General features: G+C 41.3%; 2 protein-coding genes across 14 annotated transcripts; one reads left to right on the forward strand and one right to left on the reverse strand.

Moving 5' to 3' along the window:
* The first annotated feature begins 77 nt into the window (after nt 1-77).
* znf185 (zinc finger protein 185 with LIM domain) lies at nt 78-21,438 on the forward strand. 8 transcript variants are annotated; one of them, XM_025063405.1, is made up of 34 exons: nt 78-623; nt 4,686-4,751; nt 5,412-5,529; nt 5,627-5,737; nt 5,857-5,883; nt 6,626-6,685; nt 6,774-6,821; nt 6,917-6,988; nt 7,100-7,180; nt 7,556-7,615; nt 7,717-7,830; nt 7,915-8,646; nt 9,148-9,213; nt 9,333-9,407; nt 10,211-10,285; nt 10,463-10,537; nt 10,746-10,826; nt 11,399-11,458; nt 11,575-11,628; nt 11,854-11,913; nt 13,585-13,635; nt 13,742-13,786; nt 14,003-14,050; nt 15,319-15,384; nt 15,521-15,592; nt 15,727-15,789; nt 16,746-16,868; nt 17,135-17,182; nt 17,490-17,525; nt 18,883-18,954; nt 19,032-19,103; nt 19,188-19,253; nt 19,856-19,961; nt 20,810-21,438. In XM_025063405.1, exons 2-34 carry the CDS (start codon nt 4,730-4,732, stop codon nt 20,909-20,911), a joined length of 2,961 nt encoding a protein of 986 aa, XP_024919173.1. In that variant the 5' UTR covers nt 78-623; nt 4,686-4,729; the 3' UTR covers nt 20,912-21,438. The 8 variants fall into 8 exon arrangements, with proteins under 8 accessions (XP_024919173.1, XP_024919176.1, XP_024919175.1 ...); XM_025063408.1 differs by having other exon boundaries at nt 5,415-5,529; XM_025063407.1 differs by lacking the exon at nt 78-623 and adding an exon at nt 3,552-3,802 and having other exon boundaries at nt 5,415-5,529.
* On the reverse strand, nt 21,329-24,570 carry pofut4 (protein O-fucosyltransferase 4). Of its 6 annotated transcripts, none has more exons than XR_003052085.1 (7): nt 24,401-24,570; nt 23,826-24,164; nt 23,367-23,747; nt 22,415-23,037; nt 22,189-22,312; nt 21,750-21,887; nt 21,329-21,701 (listed from the first exon to the last, which is right to left on the reverse strand). XR_003052085.1 is itself a non-coding variant. In XM_025063410.1 (7 exons), exons 2-6 carry the CDS (start codon nt 24,162-24,164, stop codon nt 21,810-21,812), a joined length of 1,545 nt encoding a protein of 514 aa, XP_024919178.1. In that variant the 5' UTR covers nt 24,401-24,570; the 3' UTR covers nt 21,329-21,747; nt 21,793-21,809. The 6 variants fall into 6 exon arrangements, 3 of the variants coding, with proteins under 3 accessions (XP_024919178.1, XP_024919179.1, XP_024919177.1); XR_003052084.1 differs by having other exon boundaries at nt 21,329-21,725; nt 21,770-21,887; nt 22,173-22,312; XR_003052083.1 differs by having other exon boundaries at nt 22,173-22,312.
* Between the last annotated feature and the right edge of the window lie 94 nt (nt 24,571-24,664).

The raw sequence follows: 24,664 nt of genomic DNA on the forward strand, positions 1-24,664 counted from the left end.
TGTGTAGCCAACAGCGGTTTTACTGCTGTGTCTAATAGTGAAGGCCTGCACAGTTCCCCTTGATCATTGTTGAGAAAAAAAAAAAAGGGATTAAAGCTGCACAGCCTCGGGAAACGTGAGTCTAATCAGTTTAGTTCTGAGTCTAAAGATTAGAATGTGGATCGATGGGAAAAGGTCAGGTGCTGTGATGATTCCATCGGAGTAAGTGGAGGGGCGGTCAAAGTCGAGAACGTCAGGTGTTTAGAGGTGGACGTGCACCAGCGACATTTTGTTCCTGGAAAATTAGGTCATTATCGCTGTCATTAGTTGGCTATCACTGCTAATGACGTTTCTCTGATGACAGCCCCTGGTCCAGTGCTTACAGGATTGGGTTAGTAATAGGAGAAATGCTGGTTCCTGCTCAAGAACTCCCCTTGCTCCCTAAGCGCGTTAGAAAGGCCAGGAGTGTGTGTCCGTTGTTGATCACTGGAGTTTCACAGATGGACTGACGCATGCAGTCGTTCTACATTAACACAGACCTGAAAAACTGGTTCAATCCAAATATGGCAGTGCCAGAACTTTTCAGGTGAACATGTGGGGGAGTGATTCTGGCAGCATGTGGACTGGCCCACTCACCAACGGAGGTAAGATTTCAACTTTGTCAGTTGTGAACATTTATAACATGTACTGTATGTTGGGGTCTCACTCTCTGGGTCATGACTACAGAATCATAACAGTGGGTGAAACTAGTTTATTATATGAGCAGAAATCCAGGTATTAGATCAAACCATACACTCACTGCAGGACTGACAAAATTGTCAAATGGATTTTGACAAACTGTAGACTGATTAACAATGAACTTCACCATTTTATCCTGGGGTCCGCCCCCCACTTTGGAAACCACTGACTTTGACTTAATTGTTCACTCTAAAATGACTCTAGGTGTGAATGGGTGTGTGAATGGTCCATTGTCTCCCTGTGATGGACCTTTGATCCAGGGTGTAACTCTGCCCCCTGAAACTGATTAGACAGGTAAAACCTTTTTATTTCTGATGTCTGGAGATGTTTAGATTTTTTACTAAAATAATTGTAGTTTTATGTGAGAGACGTTTTATCAACACCACACACAAAACCTCAACCTCATTCCCATACTGAATAAAGGATTCGATGAATAAAGCAGTGACTGTGAGCCCAAACTGATCTTCAAAACCAGTGGCTGAACTGAGAATTGAATCCTCTGAGGAATTCTGACACCTCTGAGTGGAGGCCAGAGTGTATACAGAGCAGCTCCCTGTTTAAAAGTCAAAATAATTCCAAATAGATTTTTAAAAAAGGATGAGGACGGATCATATTAAGGGATGAAACAAAATCCCTAATGTGATTTGTGATGCTAGTGAACGAGATGAAAAATATATTTTAAACCTCAGGCGAAGCTTACTTGACTGAAATAAAAGAAAACACACAACAACACACAGACACACAAAAGCTTTCCAACATAGCTTTGAAAAAATAAGCAAACTCTTGCCATAAATTGACAATCTCGTTTCATTTTTGGAAAACTTTTCCGAACATCTTGGGCTGTGTGGCGGTGTTTTTAGCTTTGTTCACTAATGAGCTGTGCAGCGATTCCCAGGATGGCTGGATTCAAAAAGAATTAATTGACTGAACGAACCTTTCCTTTCTGGACGAGACGAAATCATTCACAAGATCACACAGTCAATCTGCTCTTTACATAAATTTAACCAAAGGATGAGGTTCATAAATCTGCGGCAGCGATTTTTTTTCTCTCTTCAACTTTAGATGCTTTTTAAGGTTGAGGATATAATAGGTAAAATTTTAATTATTTTTAAAAATATTTATGCTGACTCATTTTCTGCTCAGAGGTTTTCTATTCAAGACTGATTAAACGTTTGCTCTTGTTTTAAATTTGTTCACATGTGACATTTCTTACTAGTTTTCTTTCTAGTATTTTCTGTGTTTTGTCTTCGTTCTGTACTGCGTGAACGTCTTTGACTTTCTTGGCAGTACGTGTTTCACTAGTTCCCGAAAATAAGCGTCCATGGAGACTTGAAGCAATAGGTATATATCCACATGATTAGGCCTGTCTTCATTATAGTCCTATTTCCATTAGGGGCGCTGTAGAGTACAGGTGGGAACCCCCAGTTTACGATATCTTTAGAAAATGTATTTTTATATAATTCATTTTGACCTTTTTTATTTTTTGTTGGAAGTAGTTTAATTTTTTTATCAATGTAAAATGTTTATCAAATTATGCTAGCATGTAAAAAAAGTGCTATATTCAAAAATTGCTCTTTGCTCTGTGTAAAAACATTTAATCATACTTTTCAAATTGCTTCATTTCATTATTTAATTTAATTTTTAGTATTGTCTTAGAAAGCTGTTCAAGGCCTGTCATGGAATACAACATTGAAAGGACTGGGATGGGCCGATGTCTCTCAGTCCTGTCTGTCATTCTGTCAGTTTGATCAAGTCTAGCGAGATGTTATCACATTCTCAGCTTCACTGTGTGCTAGTTAGCCACCACAGATATTCACTCTTTGTTGGTGAATCCTCGATCCCTACGCCCCGCCCTCCCCTTTAATCATTTTTCTCATTCCTCCTCTTGGTGTGGTGACAACAAGGTGGGGGTTAGGTTCAGATACTTTGCATTCTCCTTTTAATTCTACGCCAGCAGCACCCAAATGATTCACAGCGAGAGGCAGAGACTCGGTGCGAGGCGGTCCGACCTGTTTCACCTGGTACGGGGATCTGTGCAGATAAATGACACTGACTGGAGTGTTCACCAGAGTGAAACTTTGGCTCTTCACACTTGCTAATTTCCTCTTCCACCTACTCCCTCTCTATGTGTGACACGCTGTGAAATCCATCCGCACCCTTTCTTCTGAGTCCAAGCTGCTTTGTAATCGTCTCACTGTTTATTGGACAAGTCAGAAACACCAGCGTAGAAATCACTGATCTACTGGTCCATTCAAAAGTGACTCAGAGTAAAGTAAATAATATGTTTCTCCAAGGCTCAGACTGACGTTTACCTGCTGTATTTATTTAAAGAAAATTGCTGTGTATTTGGAAAACATTTGGTGAAACGACTGGTTTGACGGAATCATTTTCAGAGAAATCGGTGTGTGATTTCAGTCTAAGTCCGTAGATTGACTCGTTGCCTGTTCCCCCTGGTGTGCAGACTAAAGTTTGTGTTTATCTCATCTCTTGGGTGGTGTGTGTGTGTGTGTGTGTTGTGTGTTGTGTCTTGATCACATTTTAATGATGTGTGTTTCCTGGGTTTTTCTTGCTCACTGAGCATGAGAGCAGGGCTCCCACAGGAGACGTTGCTGTGAGCTGCTTCGTTTGTGTTACGCCAAGCTGTGCTCCTCTGTCTCTGCCTCCCCCCACCCCACCATCCCCTCCTCCCCACTTCCCATCAGCCCTGGACGCTCACTGTTGTCTCCTGTCCACCTGTAGGACAGGTGCGCTGTGACGCACCGCTGTGAACAAAGCACAAATGTAGTAAACACAAAATAAGTTCTTAGCAACCTCTGATGAGTGCATGTACATGCACACACACACACACACACACATAGGAATAACAAACAAACTGCTCCCTTCCATGTCTAACTTCCTTGACTGGCTCAGCCTGTGAGAGCCTTCACCTGCACTTGTTCAGCGACTGAGGGGACGGAGACAACCTGTCAGACTGAGACAGACTTTCTCTCCACTCACACCGGCCTCACTCAGTGGGACACACACACACGCTGGTTCTTGGCTCAACTGCATGGACTTTGCTCTGCTGGCTATTTAGTAATAGCAGGTAGGCAGATGTTTGTGTCGTTTACGATCTGATGCAGCAGCTCGTCTGGATTCTTCTCTGTGTTTAGAGGTTGATTTATCAAGAGGATAAAGTGTAGAGGGAGAGTCATCATATTTTTCGGGTGTTTCCCCCCTGATCACGGTAATGTGTGTGTGCTTCAAAAATTTTTTTTTTAACCTTGAGGTTGCTATGTCCTGCCTTTTTGCTTGCCCTAATACCGTTTCTCTCCATTAATCATTTATTGTGTGTAGCTGATGTGTTGAATCCAGGTTAAATTTACCTTTTCAGACCTGAGTCCATGTGTTTTCTTAGTGATATTTGACTGCAGCAGTGTTTAGATTAAGCAAACCTGCAGCTCGGGGAGTTATTTGCATTGTGGATTTAATGGTGTCATTTTGGATTACTCGTTACTAACGTCAACTTTTATATGAGCAAAACGCAGTGTTCCATTATTATTTTCTCTCCTCAACATCGAGACAGAGTGTTTTTTTGCCTCTGAGTACTTCATTTATAAATCTGAGTGTGTGTGAAAATATGAGGTGACATTTTTCCCACCCCATTAATCTGTCTGCGTGAGTATATTTTGTACTTAAAGGCGAGGGATTATAACAGCATGTTCCTCCTTGTTGTTTTGTATTTGGGGAATAGTCGTCTTTTTTCTTCTTTTTTCTTTTTTTTGTTCTGGGTGTTTTTGGTAAGTGGAAGAACAGGACCATCTACATGTCTGAGGGATGAGACTCAAGAATGTTTCAACGGAGCATGTGTTCCTTAATGGGAGGGAACAAATTGTAGAGGAACATATTTTCAAACAGCCTGCCTCGAGTTTTGAATTGCTTCCAAAACTGCTCACTCATGCTTGGGTTTCTGTTTCTTGTTTCTGTAGGAAACTGAAAACCAAGACGCGGGAAAGGAACGTGGAGAAGAAGCATGTCGAACGGCAAAGTGAAAGGTGGACTCCTTAAATTACATAACTTGGACTGAATGTAAAGCACGTAGCAGTTGATGATGTGTTGTGCGCTGACCCAAAAGGTCATACAAACAATTGCGCATGCCATCGGGCAGAGAGTGATGAAAAATGACTACCTTTTTTACTTTTTGAAGGGAGTTCTTTAGCTTATTACTTCGACCACGCTGCTAATCACCAAAATACATACAGTATTTAAATTCTGTATATGTTAGAGCTGTCAAAAGATTTAAAATTTAACTTTGATGAATCACAGCATAGATGTGGATTAATCCTGGTAATCATGGTTCATTGTAATTGTAATTTATCACGATTAACCATGATTAACCATGATTAACCGTGATTAATCACAATCACAATTAATCACTATTAATCATGATTACTCATGATTACTCATGATTCTATGTGACCAGAATGAATCATTATTGATTGGGAGAAATCCAACATGTCATTGGAAAATAGAATTATTCATTTTGAAAAATATATGCAAAACTTGAACTCCCTTTTTTGGATTTCAGTCAGTTGGAGAAACTAACCTCTAACTTATATAATGCATTTAAAAACCTCCATTGATCTTAATGATGGAGTGTGGCTTATGTATGGCACCATGGTGTATGTGTGTGACGTACTGTGCCTGTGTCTCAGAGGGGGACCTAGCGGCTGTGTTTCGTACCACCAAAGTGCGGACCAAGCTGAAGGGAGACTGCAGCTGGATGCAGCGTCAGAGTGAACCTCAGTCTGAAACCGAGGAGGAGAAACCCTGGTAAAGCCCATGATGATGAAACGATGCCCATTCAGTGTCATTCGTGTTTTGTTGGCTCAACAAAAACCAAATGCGGATTTGCTGTGTGTCCACGCAGGATAGCTGAGGTGAGGGCGAGTCGTCTGAATGGAGCGCCTAATGAGACCAGTCCGACACCTTCACCAACCAAGCCTGCCCCACCGCCACCCACCAAGCCAGACACTGAAAGGTAAACAGTGCTCTCCACCACCACTCTCTCTCTCTCTCTCTCTCTTTTATCTCATGGAATCATTGAAACCTGTGATGTAACGTGATTTTGCTGACAACAAACCTCTGTTTTGAACTTAGAGCGCCAACATCGGGATACCTGATCAGGTAGGACTTGTAGAGTCAGTTCTGTTCCATTTGGTTTCAGTGTTTACACTGACAATAACACATTCATACAGCAAGAAATAGGCTTTCTAGAAATATGTGTGTGTGTGTGTTTATCTGTGGACATACATACTGTATGTGTCTGGTTTGTATAAAATAATATCTACTGATAATAGTTACCAATTATCTATGCATAGATTATATTTACCGTACATACATAGCTTGCCTTATTTTGTTTCTTTGTTTATAGAATAATAGAAGTTGTATGATCACTTGCTATTTTTTATTTATTTTAAAAAAAAGATTTATTGCTTTTTGCTTAAAGGTTTCTAACTTATTTTAATAAATTACTTATTTTGACTTCTCTATCAGAGAATTCTTTCAGATGTCCTTCACTCCAGGCCACTGCTTCTTCAGCTTGTCCAAGGATTAAATTTGAGTTCTTTCAGTTTTGAGAAAAGTGAAAATAATGCAGATAAAGCTCGATGAAAAACCTGTTTCAAATTTTTAATTATTGTAACAGGTTTCCATTCATGTTTGATTGAAAAACATGACGTTGGCTTTCATTCTAAGATTCTTAGGTTTGAAAGACTCAGTGAAATACAACAAAGTTCAAAACTCCTCAAAGCTTAAAACTTTTGGACTCTGCCGAGAGATGTGTTCTAACTTGTTTGATTATTAAAATCTCACACTTGTTTGGAATTATGTTCTTTCATAATATCACACTCTTTTTTTTTCTTCTCAGAGGTGTTTTCACTAAATTGGATGACAAGCCTGCACCCTCCTTATCACCCACTGATTTCAGGTGAGAGTTTTGTCTGAGATGTGACTGTGATGAACTCTCACTGACCTGTGTTCACTTCACCATCTGCTTTTTTTTTTTTTTTTTGCAGTGGAGCAACACAATTCACCAAAAAGCCTTCGGAGACCTACAAGAGAATGTGAGTGTGTGTGTGTGTGAACCAGAATTGCCAGTGAGCTGTTGACAGCTAGAGAGTAAGACTGTATTTTCCATGTCCGTGTCTCTGCTCCTCAGAGCCCCTCACACGGTCAGGTCCACTTCAGAGAACCCGGACTTTCAGCTCAGCACTCAAGAACTGGAGAAAAGGTACAAGCCCCCTCACAGGCTTAAAAATATACAGTATTACCATGCAGTACACTGTCACATACTTCTAAAAATAAAAAAAATACCTTCACATTTTTGCTTTTGATTTCCTAGGACGGAGGCAGCCAGCAGTGTGGTGAAGAAAGCTGCAGTCAGACAGCGGTCCTACGTACTTTCTGCTGCTAAGAAATTTGAGTATGTATGATGTGTACAGTCTGTCAACATCTTCATAAAATACAAGTAGAGCATGCAGTAAATTTTGAATTGTTGTTTATTAAAACAGGGCATAAAATGCAAGTTATTTATTCCACAAAATGCTAGTGTAGTATACTTTAGTTTTGCTCTTCTGGATTCTGTCCAAAACAAAAGCTGAAAAATACAGATAGGGGGCAGTATACTGCCACATTAGCACAATATCATAGTCTTCTAATCGCTAGTAGTTAAGCAACTTTATTTAATTTTATCCTGGGTATCTCTAAGTTTATTACAATTTTTAGCGGAATAATGCTAAAGCTAATGTGTGATTTCAAACCTCAGGTCTAGAGAAAATACCAAACTTTCAAACCTCAGGTCTAGAGAAAATACTGCCGACACGCCTCTCAACAGCAGTGTATCGTTTGTGGCTAAAAGGTAAACTCTCCCTTACATCATGTCAGAATGAAAGTCAAAATACAAATGTGTTGCCACGTCTTAATGTTTGTATGTATTTGTGTTTGTCTGCTAAATTGCAGAGTGGAAATATTTGACGATGATGACAGCCCGCCGACCTCGGAGCCCGTCAGCTCTCCGCTCCCTGCTCCTGTCACACCTGTTACTCCTGCACCACGGGTCCAACCAAGCAAAACGTACGTCTCTGCCGTTCTCCCCTGCACCATGTGACCAGAAAGCTCAGCTTCTTCAGATTCATTAATCATCTCTCTTGTTCACAGAGGCGACACCGGCACGACGACATCTGTCCACGTGGCGGTGGAGAAACCAGCTCTGCCAAAGGTGCAGGACACTGTACCAGACCTCGTTGCAGAAGTAGACCCTGCCCCTATGACCCTTTCATCAAGAGACCCATTTGAAGACATGACACCAGGGTGCACCAAGGTGGCCACCCCTCTCCCTGAACTCATCCCTGTCTTTGTTCCAGCTGTCAGCACAGAGCCAGAGCCAGAGGTTCCAGTAGTTTCAGGTCAATCCAGCACTGACCAGGTCACGCAGAGTCCAGTATTAACACCTGAGGATTTAAAGGCACCGCTTTCACCTGTTCCCACCTCCACTGTTACAGAATCTCCTGATTTATCTTTCCGTATAACAGACATCACAGTCGTAACAGAAACTATTCTTGAACCTGCCCGTGACCCAGAACCCACACCGGAACCAGAAGAAAAACAAGAGCCGGTACCAGAACTAGACCCGTTGATGAAACTGGAACCAGAGCAGAAACCAGAGATAATACCAGAACCACAGCGAGAGTTGTTGTCAGAGTTAAAGCAAGAGCTAGAAATACAACTACTAAAGCAGGAGCATACCCTGGAAACAGAACAGGAACCAGAACCTGAACCTGAGACAGAACCAGAACCTGAGCCAGAACCAGAACCAGAGCCAGAACCAGAACCAGTCATCGAGATAGAGCCAGAACATCTTCCACACCCGGACCTTGTGCCAAAGTCAAGGTCAGATTTTCAAAATTAACGTTAGCCACATGCTACGATGGAGAAATAGATGTAATAGTTTTTAACTAACTACACAGTATATAGCACCCGTGTTTATATAGGTCAACATATAATTCTGTATTCATGTATGTCTTCATTAATAATACAGTACATGTCTTGACAGTAGTATTTCATGTATACTTGTATAGCTATACTTGTGGGGACATTTTCAGGTCCTCACTGAGAATTTTAGGACTAGAATTAGGATTAGGATTGAGCTCAGACACATTTGTAATGGTTATAGTAAGTGCAGTGTGTCTACATACCAGTACTAACAACTCATGAGAATCAGACAGTATGTGTGTGTGTGTGTGTGTAAATATTTGTATGGTATGAATTATTATGTGTACACAGTTATTCTCCAACAGTGATAGTTTCACCTACGCCGTAGGAATGTTTGCTGTGGTGTGATTGAACGCTGCCCTGTGAAACTATTTCTTTGTTCTCCATTTATTTCCACAGCTCCAACGTTGAGACGCTGGCTGCCTTCTATGACACTCTCATTCCTTTTGACACCACATCAACCAGGTAGTAGAAGAAAAAAAAACATCAAATAACGAAAAAAAAAAAAGATTAGCATGAAACTAACATGTTTGTGCAGCCAGCCCTAGCATCACAACATCTGATAATCTACACTATTTCCTCTGCAGTCACAAGGATGTTGAGCCTGAGCAGACACAGGAGGAAGGAGGTTCAGTGGAGAGTCGCAGTGAGGAGAGCAGGTAGAAAAAAAATTACTTTTTCTTTTTTCCCCTCTAATTTTAGGGTTGGCATTAAAAGAAAAGATAAATCCCAGTATAATCCACAACAGAGCTGAGAATACTTTACTGAGAATGGTGTTCAAATAACTAGCCTCAACTACTGCAATGTTTATAATTTACATGTGTAGGTCAAAGAGTTCTAAGACAGATGTTAATTTTATTAATTTTATTTGAGTTTCTGAACTAAAACTTGAAAAATGACGACTGATAATGAAATCAATTAATGATAATGATAATTTAAACCAACCTTGAAGCTGTTAAAATTATTAGTTACCTTGCAACAGATTTAGGTCTGGCTCCATCTGCTAAATGTGTTTGTTTTTTTTCAAAATGTTTGATTTCTGTCCTTAGATAAAGTTAAGAGTGTGGTTGGTGAATTTGGTGCCAAAGGCATCTCCCAGAATCCTTCAAATATGGAATTCTCTGAAGGAAACTCTGTTGTAGAGAAATAGCAATGTTATGTTTAAAAATCACTTTTTTTTTTCAATCTGTCTTTGAACTTTTTTGCCTGGCTACGAATAAGACAGGGCTTTTCGAACATACAGATGTAACCTGTGTTTGGAAAAGCATAGGAGTGTAATGTAACCCAAAGAACATCGTCCTCACAGTGGGGAATGGACGAGACTAGAGTATTTTTTTTCTTTTTTTTTTTACAAAATAGCTTTATTCATTTTATTTATGTATTTTTATTTGTCTTGGAACGTTTTGACCTTGAAGGTACAACCAGATGACAAACTTTTTTTTCCCCTTCTCATTGCCTGCAGTGATGCAAAGGATCCCGCCCCTGTGCTCGTCAGCTGTGAAGTTCTAACAGACGATCTCCTGGCTCTCAGTGACGGGTTTGTAATGAAATACTATGTGCAAGTGCCACTGAGCTATAATGTGCACGTGTCCCACAAGGTGGCACTGTTTGACCTCGAATGATTTTTTCCCCCCTCTCCTAACTCATCTGGCCTGCTCTTCCTCGGAGATATTTTCTAAATCCTGAATCCCTTCTCCTTTCTCCACCTCTGCAGTCCAGAGGAATCAGCACAGCCAGTTCCCCCCAGTCCTGGACGCTGGAGTCAGGATTTGCTCGGTGGATTAGACAGGTATAGAATGGCCTCTTTTCCAGCTGCACCTGAAGACAGAGATTTGTAAAGAATTATCTATTTATCAGAAATCAATAGCTCCCTGGACAGTAGGCAGCTGAACTGAAGCTTCACCTGAACTTTTTAGAGTTGGATACTCAGATTGTAAAAAAAGAAGAAATAGTGCACAAGTTCAGCTCTGTTTTTCTTTTCTGTTTGATTTCTTCAGCCATGCAGAACCGGCAATGACCAATAATTCCCTGGATCTCTTGGCTGACGATGTAATTCCAATCAATACAGAGGCACGCAGGTGAGGAACACAGTTTCTCATTCGTACCTCCTCGAGTGCCACATGTTTGCATCGCTAGTTTTAGAGGAGGCAATTGCTAATGGTTTGGGAATTTACATAAATTAGAACTGCTTGAAATGTAATCAGTTCACAAGACTGCAAATACCAAATACAAACCCAGGGAAGGAGGGTAAACATTTCATAAATACAATCTAAATTATAAAAGTGAGGAAGAAGTGATTTAATTTAAGTTTAACTAAATAAAAAAAGGACAAAAATTGCTTTTTTGACTTTAAAAAAAATGTGTTTGTTAAAAAAAATGTTGACCATAGTGAAAGTGACATTTATTTTAACTACTACATCAAACAATAAGTATGCTATTAGACATTGTTATTGTCCATCCTGTGGTCAGTTCTTTCGACCCACACCCACACACAAAGAAAAGCTTGTGGTTTCTTCAAAGCACTGATGATGTGAGTTGGAGAGAAACAAAGTTGCACTTCCTGCTGGAGAGACAGGGAGCTGCGTCTTATCTGTGAAGAGAACATCCTGCATTAATTAACGTCCCAGCTTTTGTTTTTGTACCCGGGCAGCCTCAGCATGGAGCGAGAGGAGGAGAAGTCGGCAGAGGAGACGTCGGAGGAAACACAAAGGTAGAGGCAGATGACTGGTGGCTGCTTTTAAACAATTAACTGTCTGCTCTGAGCTGCTGCAGCAGCCGGGAACACACTTGACTGAATACTAACTCTGCTGTCTGTCTGAACACCAGCACCACTGAAACAGTCACAGTAACCACCACCACTGTGGTTATCACCGACCAGAGGTACGGAGACACACACACACACACACACACATACTATATTCAGCTGCATTTGCTGCCGTTCTCCACACTTGAGTGGATTCCAGGCATATCTAATGGACTGAGACTGTAAATAGTGTATGAGTAGAAACACTAACCCTTACCTGCCCTCCTTTTTTTTCTCTTTTCGCTCGGTTGTTATTCACCCTCGCTGCTCTGCTTTCTTTTTATGTCATGACTCCTGTTCAGCGCCGAGGAGAACGCCGATCCTTGGAGTTCACACGTGACGACTACAGTCACCAAGTCGAGGTAGTTTGTTTGCTCCCGGGCCACGTCAGTGTGTCTGGCTCTTATATTGCATTTGATGCAGTGCTGAGCAGAGGTCTGGGGGCGAGGGCTGGAAGTTTGATCTCAGATTTGATCTCATCTCTGTAGCCTTATTCTCAGGTCAGATAAAAACAACAACATAGAAAAACCAGACACGGGCAAACTGGGGCACAGGGCCGGATGCGGCCCGTTCAGATTTTTAATCCGGCCCACCAAACTTTTCCAATTTATATCATTTATTTATATTATCATTGTAACTGCTGCCTTTTCCCTGAATTCCCACATATCCCCAATAGATGGCGTAGAAAATTATAAAATTATTTTAGCCTTTATGTATGACTTTTACATGTCATTTATCGTCATTCACACTAACGCTCCATCTCCATCTGCTCCTAACCCGACCCCCCTGTTCAATGTTAGAACAATTGTGGCCCGTGAGTCAAAAGAAAGTTTGCCCACGCCTGGGCTATATAAATACTGTAGAAGAAATTAAAGCAAAATAAAATGAAAATAAATAACTGAAAAAGGATACAGTGCTGTAGGATATCGATATGCTGTTGTGAAATTAAATATCGCAATATCAGTGTATCAGTATTTTCTTACACCGCTAATATACAGTTCACAGTAAAAATAAATATAATATATATATTTAATAATATATAAATATTAAAAGACAATATAGATAAACCCACAATTACTGATCACAGGTCTGGTTTCCCTGGGTTTGGGATGGGTTTTAAATGTATTCTATATGGTACATTCTCTAACCACATTATCTTTAAATATTTGAAGCAAAGCCCAAGATCCAGGATCTCATTTCTGGCATCATTAAACATTTTCCCAGCCACCCTGAGCCGTGTGGGGGCATTTAATGAATACATTTTATTCTTTCATCCTTTACCAATTAATCCTTTTTAAGACTGCAGAGGGAGCTGGAGCTGCCGGTCCCTGCAGTCTTTGGCTGAAGACAGGGTATCTCAGGATAGGTCGCTGGTTCACTCCAGGGCCACATAAAGAGACAAATAAGGATTCGCACTCACATGTATACCTAAGGTCAACTAGAGTGAATAATTAAACTGCATCAGAACCAGAGAAAACCCCTACATTCATAGCTTCTGCTTTAAACCTCGACTGAATTTCATTTAATATATAATATATATGCGATAAGTTAACTTTTAAAATTAAAAGATGGATAGAGGAGGTGATGTATTCCATTGTATGATATACTGTATTACAATTGAATTTGAAAAAAGAAATGGGACTAGAATGTAGGTTTTCCTTCTTCTTTTGAATCAGTTTAAAACAATTGGTCAAGTTTGCGGTTTCTGGGGAAACAAAACGCCGACTGAAATAATTTAGATCAGAGTTAATAATGTCTGGCGTCACTCTGATATTGAGTGCAACCCGGGTTTATTTGAGGTAAAGAAATACACACACCCCCACGCATTCAGCTGCACATCAGACTTTCCATTGGCGGGAGCCGTCCAAATTCTGATTTTGATTGAGTTTGGCCGCAGTTTCCTCCCTGTTTCTGTTTGCCATTCAAACGGCATTGAATCTTTCCATTATGACTCAATGTGATCAGAATTCCTCCGACACAAGATGAGCCGCGCTGACAATTGAGAGTGAAATCAGTGTGAAATTGTTTTTCAGCTCGGCTGATCCATTTGATCCATACCCGATAGGGACCACATCCTCTAACAGGTAATCATATTGGTTTGGAGCTGTGACTGTTTGCCAGCAGCCTGATAGCTTCTCTGCATGCATAATGTAGCAGCCTGTGATTATGAGACACTTTCCTCTATTGCAGCTCCTCTGACCTGCTGCAGCCCCTGGCAGATTTGTCCATCAACAGGTACATGAATGACAATGCAAATGACACTGTTGTGCTATTGTGTCACCTCCATCTGTAGCATGTTACTACATAACATCACGTCCATTAAAGCAGCTCCACTTTGTGCAAAAAGATTGCAATAAGATATTCATAATCAGCAGCCAGAGAGCGGCGCGCCATCCACGCTGCATCTGGTCGACGCGCTTGCGCTAATTCGTAATTTTCCTCTCCCTGCAGTGCATCGACGGCCCTAATGGAGAACGACGATCCAAGTCCAGAGACAAAGTACGTTGAGTGATTTTTCTACCACTTTGTTAGAAATTAGGCAAAATCTAATTGTTTTTCCAGCACTGCCTTATTCGCTGCTGTTGTTTAAGGATTAAATTCAGTCAACAAGAAAGTAAATTAAGGCAAATTAATCTTTCATAATCCATTAATCGCCACTGAGTCAGCCTTTTGAATTAAACGACTTTGAGCACATCCTAGTTTTAAATCATTCTCTTTCTGGGTTTATTTATTTTTTTGAACTCACTCGTGCATGTGAACATCAGAGAACACACCACCTCTTAGGAAATAACTAAATGATGTTCAGCTTTGTTAGAGCACACCACCTCTTAGAAAAAAAACACTGAATTTATTTTAATTTAGAAATAACTAAATGATGTTCAGCTTTGTGTTATTAAGCTGATGTTAAAGAATTTGTTTGACAATGTCCAAATACTAGGCTCCGATGCTCCCTGGGAAACCTGAAAAAGCAAAAAAAATAATTAATTTTTCAATCTTGATAAACTTGAAAAATAAAGAAAGCCACCCCTCCCTGCCCCCCAGACCCTCCGTTGCAACTCTCTGTTTTGTGATATGGGTTATTAGTGTGGTTGTCCCAGGACCATGTTTTACAAACTGATAAAAGTATTTTCTTTGTGTACTCGCCAGTACAAATCCGCAGTAGGACACGTCTTTAGGTTGGGGTGTTAATAACAATGCAATGAACTGGGAGGCAGTGTTATCTTGGTGGTGCAGCTCTCTGAGAACTGGGGTGACACGCTGTGTGTGAGTGTGTGTGTGTGTGTGAACTCAAACCCAACCACAGTGAGGACAACAAGAAGGAAAATGCCTAAAGTCAGTTATATTTACTTCTTAGAAACTGAAAAATTTTACAGCAAACAAATATTTCTGGACAAAATAATATAAAAAAATATATATAGACAAATTAAATACTAATTATTTAGGTCTCATTCAGGTCTTAGTGCAGTGGTCCCATTTTGATGTTATACATTTTTGGGGACCCCAGAGATTTATACGTTTTTCAGAGAGACAAATCCCGAGTCATAGTGGTTCCTGCCCTTGTGGCCCCATTTTGATGTTACACATTTTTGGGACCCCAGAGATTTTCTTTTTTCAGAGAGACAAATCCCGAGTCATTACAAGTTTTTATCCACAAGCATTTCTACCTCCCCCCACGAGAGTTTCCCTCTTTTCATTGTTAATAATAAGAACAGAAGTGGTCTAGGTCAAATTTAGGGTAACTGGACCTGTTCTGGCTGTGTTGACAGAATGAGTGGCGTTGCACTGGAGTCCCTGGCAGACGACGTCATCCCCATCGACACTAACACTACAAGGTATTTACCATAGTGCATAACTGTGTCACCAATGTGTTAGTGGGAGAGTGGGGGGGTCACAGGAATCAGGGTCTCAGTCAGCGTACGTTTACCCCTGTCTCATATGTCACCACCGTCTCCCACTCTGGATTCTCAGTCTCAGCACCCGACGGTCGTGGGCACACACATGGGACAGTAGCACGTCTGAGCAGAAAGACACAGAAGAGAGGTGATGACACACTTAGATTCACACGCACACGCACACACACACACACGTATACGTACAGTATTTGTGTTGCATGCGGCCATCATTGTCCATTATGTGCTAAAAGCCTTTCTGTGTACTTGTGCGTCCACTCTCAGCCCAGAGCCTGAACCACGGGACAGAGACCAGGATCAGCAGACGATGATCATGTTTGAGAGAAAGTAAGTCATCTCTTTGTTTAGAGCGGCGTGTTAAAAGTGCACATCTGCTCCTTTTATACCCGTAACCTCCTTCTCTTTCACCACGGTGAAATAAAAAGGCCTCTGCAGCTTCTGGCCTTTGAGCCATAAGACATTGTGCACTGGAGCCGATGGAAATGGGTCACGTACTCCATATAGTGGTTACAACGTTCCCTCATGAATGTGATGCACACGGGGATCCTCTTCCCTGTTCTATCCTCCTTCTTTATTCCTTTCTTTCCAGGTTATTACCCTGAAAGTGTCGCCAATGCTAACAATTTACAAATCTAGATTTTAGTGTTAGTTTCTCAGATGTTAAAGTGATATAAAGTCAACCTTTGATCCTCATTGGCTCTGCTGTGCTGCAGCCATTTTTTAAATCTCTTTTCTTGAGGTTGCTGTTCAAACTTCTTTATTGTTTTATTTTTTTAAATTTTTCCTTAAAGTGCATTTGGCCCAAAACTTGGTTTAGTATGACATAATATCCAGGCGGTCATTAAGAATTAAATAAACTTAATGGATTTGAACTACAGTTTTCCCTCATTGGATTTTTTAAAAACATATTCAAAAGTCCACAAAGCTGTAGGCTAATCAATTATTATTATTATTATCATTATTATTAATAGCAATTATTATTATAATTACTACTATTATTATTATCTTTATTTATTTAATTAGAAGTGTTGAAGCTGTGACACCTGTGAAGCCCTACAGTAAAAATTACCCCAAACACACTTATTATTTCATAAAACTAACTTTATTACTAATATTACTATATTAAAGACATTGTCATTATATTGTCTGGAGGATTTCTCTATTTTTTTTTAAAGTTATTATTTTAAGTTTTAAAGTCTACTAAAGGTGGTGTCACAGTTTGTTACATTTTATAAAAACTATAAAAATATGTGTCTTTTAAATAAATATGTCATCTTTTCCAGGTCCAAGGAGAATGATTCTCCATGGGACCGCTGGACATCACCCACTGTTTATAATGTTACCACCACTACTGGGGAGGAGGAAGAGGAGGAGGAGGAGGAAGAGCAGGAGGCAGCAGCAGAAAGGTACTGTATCTCTGCAGACGCTGAACTCATTAAATCCACATTAAAGCGCTTCTTTGCAGCGATTTAGTTGGATGCAATTAGAGAACTTTAACATTCAGTGTCTGTCAACCATTTAATTGAAAGCGAGCTAAATACAAGTTTCTCACGGCTCACTGTGAGATTTATTTTCTCCTCCTCCATTCCTCTGACTTTATTACTGCCGCTGTTTTTCACAACTGCTGCCAGAATGATAATGATAGGAAACTGTCTTTCACTTCTTTTTCAAGCTCCGCCGAGACACACGTGCAAACTGTCACCACCATCACCACTATCAGGTGGGTAAACCTCTCCAAAAACCCCCTTTTTAAAACCGGAAACCTTTGAGACATTCGAGAGCAGTAGGAGTGGAGTAGTTTAAGTAACATGCAGGTGATGTTGACAATGACAGTATTCTGGAGGAGGGATCAGGACAAGTTTTCCAGCCCAAAGGAAAACAGACCACACCTGGTCAATAAACTCAGATCCCTGTGGAGCTGCGTGTTAGAAAGATCAGCTCTACACTGTACACTTCACTTCACAGGATACTGCTCAGCTTATTGAGCCTGCAGTGAAAGTCTAATATTGCTTCCCTTTATTTTCCAGGGAGACAGAGAGGGAGCTAGAGTCTGCTATGGATCGGTGAGTTTATGATTTTGTTAGTGTCAGACACGGCATAATGCAGGAATACATTTGAGTATTATTTTTCCACTGTTCGGTCTGCTGACTTTTTGTAAAGACTCTCTGAACCAAAACTTTTTTTTTTTTTTACAAGTCTCCTAATGTATGGCAGTGTGTGGAAATGTCACCTATTAGCCACAGCTGGAGTGTAAACGTTGTGTTGACCCCTGAGGCCTTGGGAGTAATTACCAAAATACAGCAGTTTAAACGCTTTTTAATTTTCTTTTATAAAATGTACATCGTCACGTAGGTGACTTTGCAGAAATGTGACGTCAAATAAACCGGTTTGCTCTATCTTAAATATTTACTTAAAGTATTGACTATACAGCCTTAAATATATTCTGTCACGGCAAACTCACACGACAAGGTCAGACCGCACATTATGGCAGCGTGTTTGCCACGTTTGGCAGGCTGACATTCAGTTAAATGTTGTGTGTCGCAGTCGGAGACAATTAAGGCCACGTCTGGGATACACCTGAGAACCTGTTTAAAGAAGGAGTGGGATGTCCTTCGGCAGCAGTGACCTTCTCCGGTGGAAGCACACGGCACTCTGAGCGCTATTTTAATAAGTGTAAACAAAACAAATGTCAAGTTAAAGACGAATGATTAAGTTAATGCTGCATGATGTTGTACTAAGTTATATCGTGCAGTTTGACGTTTATTTAAGGACATTAAAATTTGCTGTAACAAAGAATTTACATATTCTGATTAACTGACAAACCCCCCGCACAGTCTTTCTAAGCCCTCTAGGTGCTTCAGGTACTCAGGGACAGGTATTTCCCGTTAAATAGCTCTGCTGTAGCTAATCTAGTATATATATACATATATATTTATAATATATATTAGTTAGTTGGATAATTTCTTGAAAATCTCTAGAGGTGCCCCTTGTAGGTTCAAGCACTGCACCTTTAAGTCCACTCACCTGGTTGACCTTCTTTGACCTTGCCGCATTCATTCAGGTCCACGTTCTGCATCTACAGTTACCTGACACTGTGCTGTGTGAGAGGCGAGGCCGTCTCCAGTCTCACCTCTCCCACTGAATGACAAACTGCTGCGGCCCATTGTCTTTCTGTTGGCCCTCATTTCCTTGCCAGTGAATCCCAGCCTCCAGATGTCAGATTAATGATGTGTAATAGAGATGTCCTTTTGTCAAACCACAGTCCGTTAAACAGCGTGCCATTAACAAGCGACGGCAGAAAATGATTATCTCCTGAGTTACATTTGACAGATGTGGAGTCCCTCAGCCTCTGTCATTACACCGCAGCCGTCGGCGTGTAGACGACCGGAGGATATTAACTCTGCTGCACTCTTTCTCCAGGTATCAAACCTATAACCGCACTGTGCTGGAGGACACACCCCGGGTCCAAACGCCAGAGGCTGATGCCAAAAAGTGAGTTCAACATTTTTTAAACCCAGTTTAACAGTTACTGCACTTTTCAAGTACTAACTACTTCCTTTATCATCAAGGGGCATCGTGTATCTGAAGGAGTACGTGAATACATCTGAAGACAGAAATAGATCTGGAGACAGAAGCCATCTGTATGAACACTTTATATTGTTATTTATACAGTTTATCCACAAACATTTGACTCAATAACTCACTGGTCTTTTTTTTCTCTGCAGTGATTCAGACTATTTCACCTCCACCTCCAACAGTTACTCCTACAGCAGCCCTTCCTCTTACACCAGGTAAATACAGCATTGCTACAATACCAGTGGGAACCAGTGGTTCTCAAACTACGGTACGTGCACCACTGGTGCCACTCTGGCTCCCACTGGTGGTTTGCAGGAGAAATTAATTTAATTCCAAACTTGAACTCTCAAAGAATTTTTGAAGAAAATAGTAATGTTGTTAATGTCTCTGAAATATTTCCATTGGTGAAGGTATTTGAAGCTTTACCACATAGAATTTCTCATACTTCATTTCATCAATTCACTTCTTCTGTTCCCTCCTCCTTTTTTAAGCCTGATACCCAGATTGCTCAATAAATCTTTTTGCAGCTTTTCCAGCTAAGAACGTCATACACTAAACCTGTTTCAAAACCAGCTTTAACCTTAACATTTTCTGTTTTGGCGAAACTTGATATGGGTGAGCAGCAACGCAGAAATTCTTTAGAAGACGAGGCCATATTATCAAAGGATTATTTACCCCCTCTTACTGTTTGAATTCGCTCACTCGTGGTAGCAAAGGTCAGAGGTTATTTAAGGAACTGCAAGATGGCTGTGTCTTACACACAAAAAACCCCAGAAACATCCAAGTTTACTTGTCACTGCTTTTCTCTCTCCCCCAGGCATTCGATGACATCAACCTGCACGTATTGCGGAGAGCAGGTGGGCGGTGACGCTAAGATCACCATTGAGCACCTCAATATTAACTCCCACCCTGCATGCTTCAAGGTAATTTATCCGTTGACCTGTGAAAAGTAACCTGTATCACCTTTGTGCTGAGAGCTACATATGAGTGTTTTTATCGCTTTCACATCTGCACCAACATGAAAGACAGATAGATATAAGTTGTGTACAAACCGTATTGGGATATAGACTTAAAAAAAGACGCTGAGAACAAGTGAGAGGTTTACATTCTGAAAGCTCTAAAGCGTGAAGAAAACCTGCACGGTGCAAATGTCAAAATGTATTGCCTTTCCCCTCTGCTGAATGGATTTACAAAGGAAGACTCCTTACTCACAACCCTGTCACTAAATCCCTACCAAAACCATGGGTTGTTTATATCTGCTGAAGCACAGTTAATGCTGAGTTTTGCAGGCTAACCTAGCTCCGGTGTGTACATCTGAGAATTCCTTCTTTTTGGAATTCTGAGAGAAGTCTTTGGGGCCATGTCATAACTTGCTTCCTTGCCTCAAGACAGAGATCCAGTTTCATTCAAATGTTAGAATTTTTTGAGGAAAAAAAAGTCACCTGCACAGTTTTGAATGGTTAAACATGTGACATTTGGTCTAAATTTAGAAAAATGATAATTAATCATAACTAATCATGACTAACTAGATAATGTTATATATATTTTTTTTATTTAACTTTAACCACAATTGTAATACATAGTCCCACATGATGTTTGTTCTATGGAAGCCTTAGGGTTAAAACTGTTCCATCAGCTTCAGTGAAAGTGAATTTACCCAGAGGCTGATTCTAATGTATGACTGAATTATAAAGGTCACAAACACTGCTGTACTTTATGGGTTTTTAAATTATATTTTTTGATGTTTTTTTTCTTTTCATTTCCATTGCAGTGTGCTGTGTGCAGTAAGCCCATGGGAGATCTGCTCTACAGCATGTACCTGCACGGTGGGAAGGTCCACTGCGAGAGCTGCTACTCCAAAGCTTTGGACTGATTATAGAACTCTTCACCAGCCTTTTATCCACATCTCCTTACCTTCCCATTCATTTGCATATAAAGTGAAAACTGGTCTTAGAACTTAGAGTTCAGACGGGCTTGAGTTTGAACCGTGCTGTGGTTGAGGCTGACCAGAAAGACCGTTTTAGTAAAGTGTATGAATTCTTAATTCTTAATATTAATACTTACTAAGGTGCAGTTTCTGATGTCTTCAACCCATTATATAAACCTGAGTTGCCCCCGCCTCCACCCTCCCCCCTCTCCCTCCCCCTGGTGTTAACAGCTGTATCTTCCTCAGCGAGTGTATGAAGGACATCTATGTACAAAATGATGAACAACTGTGAATAGAATAGAACTGGCAAATTGGGTGAGCTACTAAAATTCAGATCCAGAGATAGCTAATTAAGACAATGGGTTTGTTACAAAATGTTTACTTACTTTCTTCTTGATACAAAATAGTGTGATCATATGTATGGAGGTTTGTTAACAAAATAAACAAACAAAAAAAACCCTTGAGATACAAAACACGACGACAAAGATTGCACAAAAACAATGATTGTACTGAGTAAAAAAAGGGGGAAACAGTTTAACAATTTAGTACGGAGTGTGTAGCGCTGACTTTTATTAGCTGAGCTGTTCCTGAGAACGACATGATTTCCCACTGGGAGTTGTGCTTAACTTTACATTGGCCTTTTTCCACTCACCGGTGAAATATTCTCCTTGCATAGTCACTAAAAAAATTGCTGTGTACATAAATGTGACTGTAGCTAATAATACCCATCAGCTACCTGCAGAGTTACTGTAAAAAAAAAGAAGCTAATAGAGTTCATTGGCGCCTGCAGAGTTACTGTAAAAAAGAAGCTAATAGAGTTCATTGGCTGCAGCCTTGATGGTCTTCACACACAGTTAGGCAGAGCTCCCCTGGTACCGAGAACGGGTCTGTGGCTCGGCTTCAATCCAATGAGAACGTGCATCTGTAGAACAGATGCACTGCATGCAGTAAATGTTAGCAACACGGGGCAGTAATGGCACCTTGGTTACAGTAATAAAACTTTTCAAGACATTATTTTCCCATTACTGAATTTTGGGAAAAAGGGCAAAGGAGTTTCCAATACTGGACTGCGATATCAAAATCTGTTACAGTACGACTGTAATGCCCCAAAGAGTACGAGAGTTGGCTCAGGTGCAAAAGATATGAGCAATTTCTGCCTCATCTAAACAGAGAGGCTGCATAATAGCTGAAACCCCCTAGTGTTTACCCCTGGCTCTGCTCACAGCTATGTTTTGGATGTGCTTCCAGAGCAGTGAAGGATCCGACTCGTTATGTCTTATTAGAGACTCCAGCCCCTCTGCTTGGTCCAAACTGTGCCAGTAATCCTGAGGCCATGTTTGAAGCCATCTGTGGAGAGATAAACAAACACTTTAGCAGATGTTTTTAATTACACAATTTTAATGGGTCCATTCCTGTCTCCCGCCCACGAATAATCTGGGAAGCACTCGCCCATCATTTGCAGGTAAATCGGGGACGTCTCCAAATCCAGGACTGGGCAGGGGGCATCCCAGGTGGGAGTTATCTGCCATTCTGGGCTGAGGTGGTTTGTTCTTTTTAGGTGCTCTCCTGTACGCTCGTTCCGCGGCCAGCCGTGCATTTTCTCTGTCGCACACGTAGCATTCAAACCCGTTCAGGTAGTTTGGTTTGCTCATGTCGTTGACCCCCCACTCACGGGTCTCTAGAGCCTCCAGCAAACGTACGTTGGTTACACGTCTGGGATTTTTGAACTCTAGGTATTTCACATATTCATCATCGTTCTCATCCAGGCGTTTGAGGAAGTCGGCGAGAGCTTTCGGCGACGCAAAGTCGTCTATGATTACGGCGCTGTGGTCATTTGGCATCCAGTCTGCCACCACTGAAGACCCTCTGTAGATGGGGACACATCCCTGATGGAGGGGTCGCCACAGCTTCTCCGTCATGTAGTCTGGACACAGGCCGTTCTCCAGAGCCAGGTGGAACTTGTAGCGTGCTACGAAATTCATGAACCCGGGTTCCTCGCCAGTAGCGGTGGCTGTGTCCTCCAGGTGCTCAGGTAGAGCCTTGTTGTTGAGGCATTTTCCATAAGAGTCAATCTACAGAGACAGGGGTTAAGGTTCAGGAGTGGGTTTTGAAGGACTGAGTGGGACGACATTTTACGGCTGTTTTAAACTAAATAAATGTGACTTGCATCTTTAGATATGTTTCTCTGGGCTAATCTATGATTAAACAGACATGATTATTTTATATACAATTACAGTATATACCATCTATAATAGTCAAGTGGACTAGAAATTTAAAAAGTTGGTCATCAGGTTTTTATAGTAATACTTTTTTTGCTCATAACGCTGCCGGATGTACAGTACATCCTACAAACTATCTGATGTCGTTATGGTGAAATGATGTGACATTTCCAGTTTAGTACCTGGATGTACTTCATGAGCTCCTGGACATATCTGTCTCTGTCTGACGGTACATCACAGTGGGACTGCATGTACAACACAGGAGCCAGTCCTTCCCTCCTCAGACGGTTCTTCTCCTGCAGGGACACCGATGTAGGCTGCAGCAGGTAGTCCAGAGAGGGCAGCCACTGCAGGGACAGAGGGTAGTCGGACTCCCTGCGGAAGGTGGCCGTGTAGTTGAACAGTCTGATTCCCGGTCCATGAGAGAGGATGTAGTTGTTCATCGGCGACTCTTCGTGAAACAGTGCCCATGTCTGGTGACGGAGACGAGGAAGCGGTGCCTCGTATGCCCTGAAGTCTGTCCCGTAAAAGATGATGGATGCTGTCCGCTTGTAAAGTTGGACCTTTTAAAGATGGAACTCAGGGTTACAGAGAACAATAATACAAAAGAAAAGTTGCGAGAATACAAACAGTATCGGTACCTTGCGATTACTTGTCGCCAGACAGGAGGATGTGGCACAGTCGATGCGTTCAGTGTCTCCTGGGAAATGTGGGAACAGCCCCCCGCTCCACCACAGGATAATGGGAAGCTCTTTGTTGCTGCGGCGGTCCGTATTACCAGGTCCCCTGTATGAACTAATGGAGGAAAACTCCATCTCAGACAGAGCACTCTGGGGCAAGAAGGCTCCTCGGTCCACTGTATCCAAGTCCTCCAGAGTAAGATGACCATCAGGTAGGGAGGCAAAGGAGACCCAAACCCAGCAGAGCACACCAAACAGCCCCAGACACAGACAGGACACCAGCCTGCCCCTGCCGGCCATCTACGAATGATAAAAGACAAAGTAAAGTGACAAATCAAACAGAACGCTCAGTATTAAAATTCATCCCCCGTTTGGCAAATCCTTTGCTGTTGTTACATTAGCGTACGTTACGATGATATACGCATTTCCGTTATCAGACAAGATCGCTTTATTGGCAATTTACAGAGAAACTCGTCGATAACGTGTCATTTAGCCTCACCGGGTGTCGAACTACCGCAACACGGACAGATTCTTACCGTCGTTGTTGTTGTTAAAACATGAAGTCAAAGTTGTCTCTTTTCTGTGAAAAAAATATTTTGTTCCTGTTGAAGTTGGCGCAGACGGAGAGCGATTGTGATAACGGGATGCTGCAGACGCTGATCATAATAAACACGTCTGCATTCTTCTTCTACGATTTCAATTTGCACCGCCCTGCACATTCTTCTTCATCAGACGGAAACTAAACAGGACTGAAACAGCGCACCCTGCAGTTCTGGTTGTTGTACTTCAGCGACACTCGT

The sequence above is a fragment of the Cynoglossus semilaevis genome, chromosome 15 (assembly GCF_000523025.1).
Source record: "Cynoglossus semilaevis isolate Cse_v1.0 chromosome 15, Cse_v1.0, whole genome shotgun sequence".
Classification (NCBI taxonomy): Eukaryota; Metazoa; Chordata; class Actinopteri; order Pleuronectiformes; family Cynoglossidae; genus Cynoglossus; species Cynoglossus semilaevis.

Bases quoted from the DNA above. Each gene is read 5' to 3' on its own strand.
- znf185 (XM_025063405.1), top strand. From the start codon at position 4,730: ATGTCGAACGGCAAAGTGAAAG. The intron at 9,408-10,210 runs GTAGAAAAAAAA...CATTGCCTGCAG, and splicing joins AGTCGCAGTGAGGAGAGCAG to TGATGCAAAGGATCCCGCCC. The intron at 10,538-10,745 runs GTATAGAATGGC...TGATTTCTTCAG, and splicing joins TTGCTCGGTGGATTAGACAG to CCATGCAGAACCGGCAATGA.
- pofut4 (XM_025063409.1), bottom strand. From the start codon at position 24,164: ATGGCCGGCAGGGGCAGGCTGGTGTCCTGTCTGTGTCTGGGGCTGTTT. The intron at 23,038-23,366 runs GTACTAAACTGG...CTGTCTCTGTAG, and splicing joins AGCTCATGAAGTACATCCAG to ATTGACTCTTATGGAAAATG. The intron at 21,888-22,172 runs GTAAACACTAGG...TCTGTTCTACAG, and splicing joins AGCTGTGAGCAGAGCCAGGG to ATGCACGTTCTCATTGGATT.